Genomic DNA, 13,703 nt, shown 5'->3' with positions numbered 1-13,703 from the left:
CTCCACTGGTGGAAAAATGGTTGATGAATCAATCAGCCAAGGTTCTGTGAGTGTAGCAGTAGGATGAGAGGCAACAGTTTTAAGCTGAACGAGGGTAGATTTAGATTGGATATTGGGAAGACATTTTTTCCTGTGAGGGTGGTGAGGCAGTGGCCCAGGTTGCCCAGAGAAGCTGTGGATGCCCCATCCCTGGAGGGGTTCAAGGCCAGGCTGGATGAGGCTTTGAGCAACCTGGGCTAGTGGGAGGGGTCCCTGCCCATGGCAGGGGGGCTTGGAACTCAATATCTTGAAGGTCCTTCTCAACCCTAACCATTCTATGATTCTTTAGGGCCTTAAATTCTCCATAAAGTTTTGTGGAACATACAGTTATGGAGCAGTTAGGATTATCAAGAGGAAATTTATGAAGCAAACACTTGATGGAAATACGTGTTTGTTTTAGCCATCTGCTGCTGAGCTGCATTAAAAGGCTATACTTAGTGGCCTGTAAAAATAAGTAGGGGATTTATATTATGATATTGGATTGTGTTGGCAAACAGCTATTGCAAAACTTAATAGTTCTTTTTGAAGCTCTTGTTGGTCTTGCACCCAACCTTCCAATAAAGAAACATATCACCTGGGGTAATATTCTTAGCAAGCTGGCTCTCAGTACGTACCTCCGGAAAGATAAGTATCTGTAATGAAATGAAATATAACAGCAGCAGTGACAAAGAATTCCAAGGTTTTTTCTTTTTAATTTTTATTTTTCTAGATCATTTATGGATTCATTGAACATAATGGAAGTTGGAGCAGTTTCCTTTCAAACATTGCTGATGTTTCTGTCATGCATGAAGAGTTTACTTGCCTGTATAAAAAAAAAAGGTCTCAGTGCTTTTTTTCACATGACAGCTCAGTTTTCTTGAACATTTGAAGGACTTTCTCAAAAAATTTCCAGGAAATTATAATCACTGTACAAATATGCTTATAAAACTTACTCTGTTTTAATTGAATTAAAATTGAAAAATAGTGGAAACTGGACTGCATCAACCAGTTTATAGGTCTACTTCAGTAGACTTGAAAGATAAGACTCACCTTTACAGAAGGCCTCTTGACTCCCACCAAACAGACAAATCTATTCTATGTTCACAAGTTTTGCACTTCATAATTTTTACTGATGTTTATCCCCTATAAATGAATCATGCTGTAGTTCCATGAGTCTTTCCCATTCCTACTTTTAAATTTGGGATATAATGCCACTAGCTAGTTCTGATATACTAAAGCAATTTTAGATGAAAAGTTACTGGGTTTAGTAATTCAATTATTTCATCCTTGATTTCCTTTAAAACACTTGAGAAAACGCCATACAGTTTGTATTTTTTTACTCATAAAACTTCTGTAGCTGAATGAACTGAGTGAAAAGCTAGGTCTCCACACCAGACCTTTTAGGTCTATTTTGTCTGAGAAAACTGAAGTTCCAGACATGTGGGAAGGGTGATGGGATGCACATTACAACATATTAAGGTCACAGAAATAAATGAAATCTTGTCATTGCAGAAAACATGCATTAATCTTTCTCTTTCTTCTTAGAGCTTCTGAATCTGCATCGGGTAGAACAACAGACATAAACCGGTCCTCTGATACGCTGACAATTTTTTTTTTAAAGGCTATTTTTATTTGTTGACATTACTGTAGTGGTGTACACAATTGATCTGTCTCAAAACATAAATGACCACCACTGCCAAAGTCATTATAGGCGAGTAAGGCATCGATTCTCAGTATAGTTATTACTTTAGCAAATCAATAAAAGACAATTTGGTGGAATTAATTTCTTTCCCTGTCTTGTTTCATTGCTGTTCATTCTCACTTTCTACACAACCAAAATAAATCTTTCATAGGGTCAATATAGCTTTCATAGTGACTTCTGTAGCTTTGGATATCATAGTGCTGCAGGTATGACTATAGACTGAATATTTTTTTTATCACTGCTGTTTATTCAGAAATCATGACAGAGATCTTCGAATCTTCAGAGTATGATTCTTTGTATGATCATTAAAAAGTGTATGTTTATGATAACTGAGGTAAGCTTACAAAGTTTGAGAAAGAACTGTGTAAGTATTGCTTTAAAAAAAAAAGTGCATTTTAGTTATCTAAGTTCTTAAAACTTCATTCTGAAGTGCATGTTCTCAGGCAATCATATCTCAAGCATCAGATATGTTCCCTGAAGTATTATTTTTCTTGCCATGAACTCCATAGTAAGCAACTGCGAGAGTCGTAGGTTATATACGCACAGCAGATGGCAAAGTCCACCTTTACAAGCTTGCAGTCCAAGTTAAAATAATGATGTAGATAAGGTAGATGCAAAGGACTGGAGCATAAAGTCGATAGTTAGGAGAATACTGGGGTAATGTGATTATGCACACTACTTTGCATTTCCAAAGAGCAATGTGTGAAAGGTTTAGTAATGCACAATTCATATTGCTCTCTTGTGCTCACACTAGTCATTGTATGTGTTTTTATAATAATTGTTCACTGCATGTGGACTTCTTTAATTATTCACCTGTTTTATAATTATTCACCATTCATTTCTTTAATTATTCACCTAGAGATAAAAATAAACACAAATGTGTGCATATCTGGTAGCTAGTGTTTTCTGTGGTGCTGTTGTTGCTTTTTAAGATAGATCTGCGAAGTCAGTTTTAAGCTTATTCATGACTGATGCAGAAACATTTTTTTTATGGTAGTATTGCTATGTACTGATGAATCATATGTGCCGCCTCTAATTCTGATATATGCTTCTGGAACCACATGGTTTTTGTTCAATGTTTCAATGAAAGAATCTTGTCATAATCTAGTTCAACAGAAAGTTAATTATGTTAACATTTCATTCTTGTATTGTCACTCACAACAAGTTATGCAGCGAGCTGATCCGAAGTATATAATTTTCTTTTATAGAATAGAAAATCATAACAGAAAATGACTCAGAATTTTTCTTTAGGGGTGAATCACAGAACTGAATGTTGAACAGGTTTGTTGGGCTCACCAATCTTGCAGCATACTTGTCTAAGGTTGCCTCTACAGAAATGTTTAGTGTTTGTTTGTTTGTGGTTATCTTGAAGTACCTTAATCAACTTTTAACAGAAAAAAAATTCTCTGTGGAAAATATTGTGATAGGACTGTTGAAGTGATTATGATTGCTTTCCCAACAGTTAGAGCTGAAACATTTCTGTTTGCTCAACTGAGTGATGAAGTAGGTATTTACCAGAGCATTATGACTACTTTTCAGTGAAATGCATCTCTTGGGTGTATGGGGCAAGGCAAAGGCTTTCCTCCTTCTGTTAAGCACAGTTCAGTGATGGATATGCATCAAAGAGCCTTGATACTGATCATAGTACTTCTGTCTGCTGTTGAACGTTCCAGAGGCCCAAAGTACAAGAATGTTGTTTCTTTAAAGATATGAGAGAGATTCCACTTATAAAAATGGGTGGGAAAAAACCCCAAACCATAGTCAACAGCGATGACACAGAATGTATGGTCCACAGAAGAAATCCATATTTCCATTCTCTATAACTGATTATTTCAGTGACATTCAGAAGGTATCCCACTGTGTCTTTGGATGGGCTATGTTCTAGAAGGTCTTTAGTCAGAAGTCCGTATCAGGAGGTTTAGCTGCACTGGGCTTGTCTCTTGTTATCTTAGCACCTTGAGTGCATGACATGATAGGGAGAAAAGATTCTGGGCTTTCTCTACCTCAGTTGTGCTATTGGAAGCACAACAGCAGCCTCTCTCCAGCCATGGAGTTCTTATTGCTGTGTGAATCACTTGCACTAAGCCAGTGAGTAACATCAGGTGGTCAGACCCTTGAGTTACGTGTTTTTGAGACAAGGGTTGCAACCAAATTCATACAGGAGTCTTTAAGTATATATATACACACGCATATATATCTGTGATTCCAGGTAGGATTGTTGGTTTCATACATATACAGTAAAATTTCTACAGCTTTACATGTGGGACAAAGGATAAGTCTTCAAGAATATGCTTCTTAAAATATTCTCTAGCAGCTAAGTAGTGTAATACAAAGCAGAACAAAATCAGTTGCAATGGTAAATACAACCCTTATGCCTCAACATGGAGTGTTGCTCAATATTTTAAATTTAAATTAATTTTTTTTCACTCTCATTGTCTGTCAGAATGATGTCAAAACGGCTGTGGCTACACACCACTTCACTGTGGGGAGTGGTAATAGATGCCCAAGAAAGTACTCACAGAACTTCTCCAGTGTTACCCTGTCCAATGCTTTCACAATTACAATCTCATGGAACTTGACTGGAGGCTCCTCTGCAGCTTTTCTTTCCAGTTCTCTGAATGTCTGTGATCTGTATCTTGATAGGTATTTCTATAATTCATCATGTAACCAAAGAAAGCACTTACTCATTTTCTGTCTGTCTGAATGTCATTAGTCTGACGGGTGATGCCAGTGATGGGATACTCCAAAGACCTCATTTTTGTAGGGTTCTGGAACAGTTTAGTTTATTTTCAGAACAATCAGGTCCTTTTTTTTTCTTTTTTCTTTTTTTTTTTTTTTGGAAGTGGCAAATTCCCGATAACTTATTTTTACAGTGCTGTCTAGTCCTCAATCTTTCTCTTTTTCTTTGGATCTCGCTGATTTTAGGACAACATTACCAATCAGGACCGGGCTGGCTCGGCCATGTGAGGGGTGTACAGCCGGGGAGCAGCGCATCCCAGTCCCGCATCCCCGCTCCGCACCGTGCAGCACCACGGCCAGGGCTCCCTGCGCCGCCGCCGCCGAGCCGGCACTGGGGTAAGCACCATGGAGAGGGGTCTGGGGGAGAGGAGTGCCCGGGCTTGGGAAACTTCCAGCAGGAACCCCCTCTCCGCCTCATCCCGGTGGAAGGATTTCTCAGTTTTAATCTGACGTAGGCCTGTGGAATATGGATTGTTAGAAGATGTTTGTGTAGTTGCACCAGAACAAAAGCCCAGACCCTTTTAACTTGAGATTATATACATATCTGTAGTGCAGTTATAGCTAGATTCTCTTCACTGAAAATGATGTGATTTCAGCTGGAGGAGCGTCAAGTTTTGTAGCCAAAATTTCATAAATGGAATTCTTTAGGAATACAGAAGTGTTGGTCTTTCACTGTGGCATATAATTGAATCTGAATCAATCTGTTTTACCTCCTCACTTGTACTCTATGACATTAGAAGGAAACTGTTGCAAACTCTGTTTTGCATGTTCATTCTTTATTATGTTGATTACTTTAACCATTTGCATTGTCCCCAGGTCTGTCTTCTTTTGTAACCAGTCAGTGTAAAAACACAGGTTACTTAGCCCTGTTGATCCTTGAAGTGAATGAGTATTTAGCTCAGTACATTTCTTCTTGTGAATATAATGGTTCATCCCACCAAATCATATCTGACTTCTGAGCTACTTCAGAAACCCATCAGCATCAAAAAAACCTGAGTGCAACATGTTCAGAATTTTGCTGTCAAACTTGGTGGTACCATATCTACTGTTAACAATACAGGAAGCATATTTTGGCTGGTATTTTTTGTTCCTACGATTGTTAAGGTAATCCTGCTATTCACACAGGCCATGAATCCAAAATAATTAGGTAATGCTTTGATGTAAAGATTTGCTGCTGTCCTCATGTTTAGTTAGTGCACTGTTACTGAGCTTTTTAACCATTTGTTTGTTTAAAGTCTGTTGAAGTTATAAGATAACAAAACCTAGTATTTCTTCTATGCCCCTGTCCCCTTGGACAAAAATTAATAAAGAATCCACATTTTTAGTCTGAAGCACACCGTGAGAATTTTCATTGATTAATTCTGTGGTTTAAGATTGTTTCTTTCTGAGGGGAATAAAGTTTCTTACTCTTTATTTTCTTCTCTTTTTTTTTCTCTTCTTTTTTTCTTCTCTCTCTCTTTTTTTTTTCCCTCTTTTTTTTTTTCTTCTTCTTCCCCCAAGCTGGGCATATTTTGCTCCTTTTCCTGGTTTGGTTCTTAGGATTAAAAATTTTAGAGGACTGTTAGTTCCGTCATCAGAAGGTTAAATAACCTTTTTTTCCTGTAACCTTTCTGAAAAATGTTTGCTAAAAGAGTTATGTTTCAAGGTCTATTGGTAAGCTCTGTTTGGCCAATAACTTTCATCCGTGAATCGGGAAGGTTAAATAACCTTTTTTTCCTGTAACCTTTCTGAAAAATGTTTGCTAAAAGAGTTATGTTTCAAGTCTATTGGTAAGCTCTGTTTGAATGGCCAATAACTTTCATCCATGAATCGGGAACCTTCTTAAATAACTGTTTCATAGCACTGAGGAAGTGATACATACTGACCTCTTCATATTGGAATAGTTAGAATATTTTGTTGATGCTCTTCCTCCATCATTGCATTATTTTATGCTTTCTAGGGAGAATTCTCAAGACTTGAGAAGAGTTGTGAAGATATCGAATATGGAGTAATTATTATTGTTCCCTGAAGCTTTATTGTGAAACATGTTGCAGACCTATCTTTAAAGAAAGACATCTCTTTTTTTTTTTGTTTTGTTTCCCTTAGGTTCAACATGGCTAGTACATTCCAGGCAACACATACACTTGAAGCTTCTTGTTCAGAAAATGTTGATGCTAAGCTGTCCTTTCTTCCTCAAAGACTGAGAAAGAAACTGCTTCCTTTTCAGGAGAAAGGCATCATATTTGCACTTCAGAGAAGTGGCAGGTAAAACCCTTATTGTATCATATGCTAGAAATAATGATTTTAGGCAAACATAAATTAGTTTTTACAAAGACTGTGCAATACCAGCAGCTCTTAGGTGAGTTATATTACAGAAATTCTTTATAAACTGTGAGATAACATGGCTTAAAATGAGGGGTTGTATTGGTTTTTTCCCCAGAGGATGAAGTGTTTAATAATGCATTATGCAAAAGAAGATTGTTGTATCAAAGATTTCCTCACATAAGAGAAGGTTGATGTCAGTAGGACTATCCTTTTTGTCATGTTAATAGAAAATCCTTAAAATAAGTTAATTCACATTTGTTTCGTTAGTTCTTAATGGTGTGATAGAGCTGTTAAGAGAGTGACTAACAGATCTTGATGCATCTGTGTGGTATTCTATTTTAAACTTGGTACAATTCTGGCATGTAATCAGGGTGTTCTGGAACTCACTGAACTGCAAGAGCAGAGCAGAAGAAGCTTTGCAGAGTGCTCAATGAGCAACTGCAGCAACTGATAAAGCAGGCATTCAACAATTGAATACCTGATAAATCAGGAAAATAGTTTATGCAGCAGAGGCTGGAAATATTTTGCTGGGTAAGACCCTGTTACTGAGTTACAGGGGTAAAGAAGAGAGAAGGGAAATGCTCTTTCCATGTTTGTAAGTTTTAGAAAATTTAGGAAATTACAACCTAAAGCCGTGAAACTACTGTATGTTGCTCTTTTGGAAAGTAATGCCGTTTTAGAGGTCTAGCACCTCTGAAGTGAAATTATTTTAGCTTAGGTTTCAAAGAAGGAAGAAGTTAGTTTCTGATCATTTCATCATCTTGATCAGAACAAGAGGCTTTAGGGTCTGAGGGGCTGGCTTGCTAATGTCTGTGGTTTTTTTGTAGGAGAAATTAAATGTGCATCTTTTTTCTCTAAAGATGAAAAATTGGAAAGCAAATGTTTGCCATCAGTTCTTGCAATTATATGGAACTCTTGATCAATTAAAATTTCCTCTGAAGTTATTCGCTTTAGTCTATTCATTTGACCCAAAGCCTTCAACAGTTACAACATTGCTATCTTTAGGGAATGAAGCAAGCCATCTGTTTTATGCTGCCAGACGAGGTAGCAGAGTAGAAAGATGAGCCCAGCCATTAACAGCCTGAGATGTAAAAAGCATTAGCTTCTCTGTGACCACTGGCCATGTTGGGCACTTTCCTGCTGCACAGTCTGGCTATGAGAATGAATGTATACAGTTTTAATGGATCACTAAGATTTTGATAGAATAGACAACAAAGTCTACATTAGAGTTGAATTTAGTAAACCCAAAGCCTTTGGTTGCAGTTTCTCAGTTGATCAAATTTTAATAAGGGCAAGTGAGGTATATATAGTATGCAACTGAGGTGCATTTGTATATAAAAATGGTGAAATGACAGAAGACATTAAATGTGCATAGTTTCCTCATTGTTAATTGGTGTAGACTGGTGGATGTATTTGAAGTTAGCATAATCTTTTGCAACCTCTTATATAACATAGAGGTTCCTCATGAAGGAGCTTATCAGCAGGAGTAGATAAATTTTAATCAGATATTTCTTTCTTCTTTTTGTTTGAGAAGTAACAATTGCCTGCAATAAATATCTAAAATGATTGGGAATACCTAGGCTAATGACTCTCTGTCAGGGAGAAAGTTATAGTATTTTCATTAGGGTTATGGGATTTATGTTCTTTTCTTTTCTTGAAACCCTTCGTTAACAAAAGACTGAGTAATATGGCTCTCATGGTTTTACTGTGGCATGTGTATGAAGGTATTTTCATCATGATTGCAAGAAATCTCATCCCTTGGCATAGCAAATTCTATATGTTAGCTGGGTCAAATTGAGGTATTGTGTGCACACTCTCAGCTAGCCTCTATTATAAAGTAAAATTTATTAAGTCAAACTTTCCTGAGGAGTGTTTTTTTAAAATCTGTCACTTGCTTAGGCAGATCTAATTTTCTTTCTGTCCCAAAACAGAGAACAAGAGCCTCTGCTTTTTGTGGCTTAATTTTGTTAGTAGATTGTCAGCCCTTGGCTCACCCAAGTCTTTCCCTTTTGCCTACTCCTTAATGATTTAAGCCTTCTTTCAGTATTCCCAGTGATATATTTTAGCAGTGTCTGTTACTTCTCCATAAAAGTGTCTTTTCTAGTCTTAAAAATATATAAGCATAGGACTTGAAGTAAGCAGTATGTGCATTTTGGCTTTTCTTTCTTCTCTGCCTCAGGCTATGCACTCCCTTTGCAGTCATCACTTAATCTTTACTTTGCTGTAGTGGCAGGAAACTGGTGTAGGGGAAATGCTCTATTGTTAACTGAAGAGATTCAGTTAATATTATCTTATATTAGACAAACACCCACTGTGAAAAGGGACTTATTATTAGAACAAACTTTTGTTTCTTGAATGGAGGGAACTGGGAGTAACCTGTTAATTCCCTTGTCTTTTCCCTGAGCATAAAATAAATATGCTGTTGTGATTTGTGCGTTTGGTTCCTTAGTAAATGAGTCAAAGGCTTTTTCAGCAGATGCTACAAAGGCGTCGCCCAGACTAGCGGAGACTGCCTAACACTTTTCTAGGAAGTAATAACTGTAGAGCCAACAAGATAGTGTATAGTTCAACATATGCTAAGATGCCTTTTAGTTCATGAACATGCCTTAAAGGTAAATAACTGCATGGCTACTTATTCCTTACTAGAGATTTTTTTTCAGAAGTGCACTTGGGAATAGGTACCTAGGGATGGAAACAATGTTTGATCTTTGTTTATAACCTCAAACATTCATGTGCAGAAAAGATGGGTGCACACAAATTCCGTGCTTGAAAGCTATTTTATTTTTATGCTTTTCTTTCAGGAAAAGTAAGTTATTTTTTAAACCAGCATTGTCATCTGTATCAGTCAGTGTCTGAAAAAGATGCCTTCAGACACACAGATATCTTTTTTTTTTTTCTAGAAATGTTGGCAGAACAATTTGTTTAAGCCATCTTGCTTGTGGGTGCGGAAGAGGACTTGGAGATATTAACCACTCATGAAATAAGCTTTTCCATTATAATTGTATGCTCAAGCCATTTTACTGGGGTGATCTATTTTCCTGCTGTGTTTTCTTCTCACCTTCTTACATAAGGGTCAAGTGCATTAACACTGTAACTTCTATTTTCTTGCAAAAAAAGGGTTTTTCTTAATATTAATTTATCTAAATTTTGAAATGCTTATTGATACATTTACCATGGTCTGTATGTTACTCTAGTGCTGATTTATAGATAATTTTTACTTTTTAATGGTACCTTTATAAGCTATAGAGGTAATACATTAACTTAATGTATTGTAACTTAATAATATTCTCGAGCATGTGATGTTTAGTTTCCAGTACATGCTGGCTTAATGTTGCTTATTGAGTAGAGACACAGTAAACAAAGAGGTAAATGACAATGGATGGCAGAGTTCATATCTGGCATTAAGAGCTATCAGTTGTAATTAAAGGGTGTTTGTTTTGTTAGGCAGTCATCTTCTAGAGTAAGAAAAAGTTGTATAGTGTTTAATGTTGTTTTGGATAGTAGGCTACAGCGAATCATTATGATAGTGAGCTCATTAGAGAATGGAGTATGAGTGTCCCTTATTATAATGAGTCAGTTGGCTGCACTTCAAAATAGTACATTTCTTTTTCACTGTGTCTCTGATCTCTAGCAAGCTGCACATGAGAAACACGTAGTTAATTCTTCATTAATTAAAACAGATTTGTGGTTCAAAGACTTTATCAGTCTTCATAGAAATTAATTCCGCCCCCTCCTTGAAATAGACCAGAAAAACAGAGGCTCAAATAAAAATTTCTTCAAAGCTTATGAGCACAGCTAAAAGATTCTAGCTCCAGTTCCTCACTGGAAGGGTGGAGTATATACAGTCTCCTGGGGTTTTAGTAGTTGAATCATAGAAAATATAGCTCTGGGGCAGGAAGCAAATGGAAAGGGTTAGAATCCCCAGGCACAGTATAGTCCCTTGTAGGGCCAGGAATTTCTGATATAAGTCATATTTAAATTGTTGGGCAAATTTCTACACAAATTTCTTTAACTTTCTAGGATGGTAGTAGGAAGGAGTGATGAGAATGCACAGAAATTGAGTCTAGATATCTCTGCAGCACAGTAGACTAATTTTTTTTTTCCCCTTGAAATTCAAAATTCTCAAGTTCTCAGAAATCCTTATTCTGAATCTGCTTTGTTGTATGTCATTCAGCCTGCCTGAACATTAAAAAAACACCCTATAGTCTTCATGTCCAGTGTGTTGGGCAGAGCTGGGGGTGGGAATGTATCTTAATAGAATTTTTTTAGACTCAGAGGAAGAGGTTAAGCTTTCTTTGTCTAGACTCTGAACTAGATAGCCCAAATCAGGTGAATTCGTCTGTATTAGCCATTGAGTAGTATGAAAGGCACCATTTCCATTTGAGTTGAGTGTCTAAGGGAGTTATACTTCTAGCTTTCGGAAGCTGGTATAATAAGAGAAAATAAGTTCACTCTCTGTTTGCTTCCATGCACTTTTTAGTTTGTGCTAGAACAGTAGGTGCTTGTCTCTTACACTTTCATTTAACTATTTTTCCCTATCACTCTTATTTTTGTCCATGCACTTTTTAGTTTGTGCTAGAACAGTAGGTGCTTTTCTCTTACACTTTCATTTAACTGTTTTTCCCTATCACTCTTATTTTTGCCATCTTTACTGAGTTTGGTTCTGGTTTTTATGTTGTCTGTTAATCTTTTTCTCCTTCTGTATAATGCCACTGTTCCCTTCTGTCTTGTGTTGCCTTCTTAAGTTACCAGAGCTTTTGTTTTTTTAGTTTGTGCTAGAACAGTAGGTGCTTTTCTCTTACACTTTCATTTAACTGTTTTTCCCTATCACTCTTATTTTTGCCATCTTTACTGAGTTTGGTTCTGGTTTTTATGTTGTCTGTTAATCTTTTTCTCCTTCTGTATAATGCCACTGTTCCCTTCTGTCTTGTGTTGCCTTCTTAAGTTACCAGAGCTTTTGTTTTACTTTGCTTCTATCTTCACTATTTTTTGATCTGTGATTACTGGTTGAGTTACTTTTTCAGTGTATTTCTTTTCTTCAGTTTCTTATCTTTGATAGTCGATATGAATAAGAAAATTTCAGAGAAGAAAATACATTTTTCTTCAATTTTCCATTTTAATCACTAAGTCTAGATGTACATTTACATATCTGTTACTGTCTGTGTCTCTAATTTTTCTGTCCTTTGTTTGAAAGGTCATAGGTTGTTGCAAGTCTGGGTTGTGATTAAATGAAAGACCAACTGCTTTTTACCATTATCTACATTCATCTGTGTTTCAGAGTCAGCTACATGGTTTAAAGCAACACTTAACAAAAATATTTTATTTCTCAGTATTTCTCTTCTGGGAGATGTGGCATCATTATTTTCAGATGAATTTTGCTTTACTGTGTGCATCTCTTTTATAAATCCTCACAACACTGCAGTCTATTAGTTTATTTAATGTCTTGCTTAACTTAAGCAAATAGCATACAACACCATTTACGCAGTGAAAACATTAGCCACTAATTTCTAAAGGAAGAACAATGCAACAGAAATGGCTGATGTGGAGAGTTCATATTTTATGGAGCTATAGGTATTTGGTAATTATCAGTATATCGTTTTTGACATCAGTGTTTATGGAGAATATTTGTAAGACGAATTTTTCTTAACGTTTTACTCATATTGGGCCATTTTGTTTTGAACAAGTTCCTGAAAAATCTCAGTGAGCATTCTGACTATTTCCCTGTAAGCACATAGCAATGACTATCTATCGTTTTTATGTGCTGCAGGTGAGGATGTAGAGCTGGTGTAAGCACCAAACAGAACATCCTTTAATGACTCCAAATATTGTAGTGTCACTGTTGTTGTGAGACTGGAGCTATCTGAATTCTTATTATTAAACTTGTGACCAATTTGATCGTAAGATGAAGATTTTAGAATTTAACATAAGGAATATAAATTAAAAAACAGACAAGATTAAGTTATTCATAGTTTCTTTTGGGAGATCTACTTATTCTCTGTTTTTCTCACACTGGCTTTGACAGATGCCAAATTAATTAAATTTGTGTGTTAGAAAATGTAATTCTGTTCACATTCCTGTATTGGGGTTTTTTTTAGTCATGTCTAGGACTATTTCTGTGAATGTTTCATTTTTATTTTAGTTTGTAGAAGAATCAGGTGCCATCAACAGGTGTCTCCATTATTTGTAGAACTTCAGATCACAGAGAACCAGGAATAAAAGTAATTGTAACTCTTTAATATAATTTCTGTCTCTAGTCTCAGTAGATTGTGGTTACATAGTCTGAAAGAGATGTCTGAAACAAGGCATAAGTCTCTTGCTAGAGTAAGAAGGAAATATTTTATTTCAACATACTCAGCAACACATTTTAGATCTATGAAATTATTATAATTCTGTGATAAGCCTGAATCCTTAAACCCTGCATCATCATAGATCAGCAGTTGTTTCCAGTCTTAGAAAACAAAGCTGAAAAGTAATCCTTGTTGAAAAAGAATGAAATAGCTATTCAATGAATATGTAGATTAATACATTTCAGCAGTTAAATATGGAGTAGCTCTTTGAGTACTGTGGTTTTTAAAGAAATATTTCTTCTTTTAAAGACATTGGTTTTGTTTCAGAGTGTATTTCACATCTGAGATGTGCCAAATCAGGGGGCAGAGAGAGAGAGATAGAGAGAGATGATTAAATGAAGATGCTAGCTCACAGAATGAGGTTCAGATGCAGGAAGTACGAATGAGTGATTGAGCCAAATTCTGCAGAGCTTTCATGGCCAGGGTGGCTTGTTTGGAAGTGATGCTGGAGGAACTGGGAAGCAATTCAAATGGAACAAAAAATACATTCTCAGTAAGTGAATGCAGAATGTAATTCAGGAGAGGAACTGTGTGGAGTTAAAAAAAAAAAAAAAAAAAAAAACCAAGGGTAGTAATCTGAAAAATTCCCTGGG

General features: G+C 36.3%; 1 protein-coding gene across 1 annotated transcript in view; it reads left to right on the top strand.

Annotated features, from left to right (window-relative positions):
- The first annotated feature begins 6,551 nt into the window (after nt 1-6,551).
- Nucleotides 6,552-13,703, top strand: part of ZRANB3 (zinc finger, RAN-binding domain containing 3) — a 43,351-nt gene continuing 36,199 nt past the window's right edge. Inside the window, exon 1 of the mRNA XM_010084711.1 lies at nt 6,552-6,703. Coding sequence (XP_010083013.1) covers nt 6,552-6,703 — 152 coding nt within the window. The remainder of the gene's footprint in view (nt 6,704-13,703) is intronic.

Source organism: Pterocles gutturalis, unplaced genomic scaffold (genome assembly GCF_000699245.1).
Source record: "Pterocles gutturalis isolate BGI_N339 unplaced genomic scaffold, ASM69924v1 scaffold7435, whole genome shotgun sequence".
Classification (NCBI taxonomy): Eukaryota; Metazoa; Chordata; class Aves; order Pterocliformes; family Pteroclidae; genus Pterocles; species Pterocles gutturalis.
This window is presented reverse-complemented; position numbering and strand designations above follow the sequence as displayed.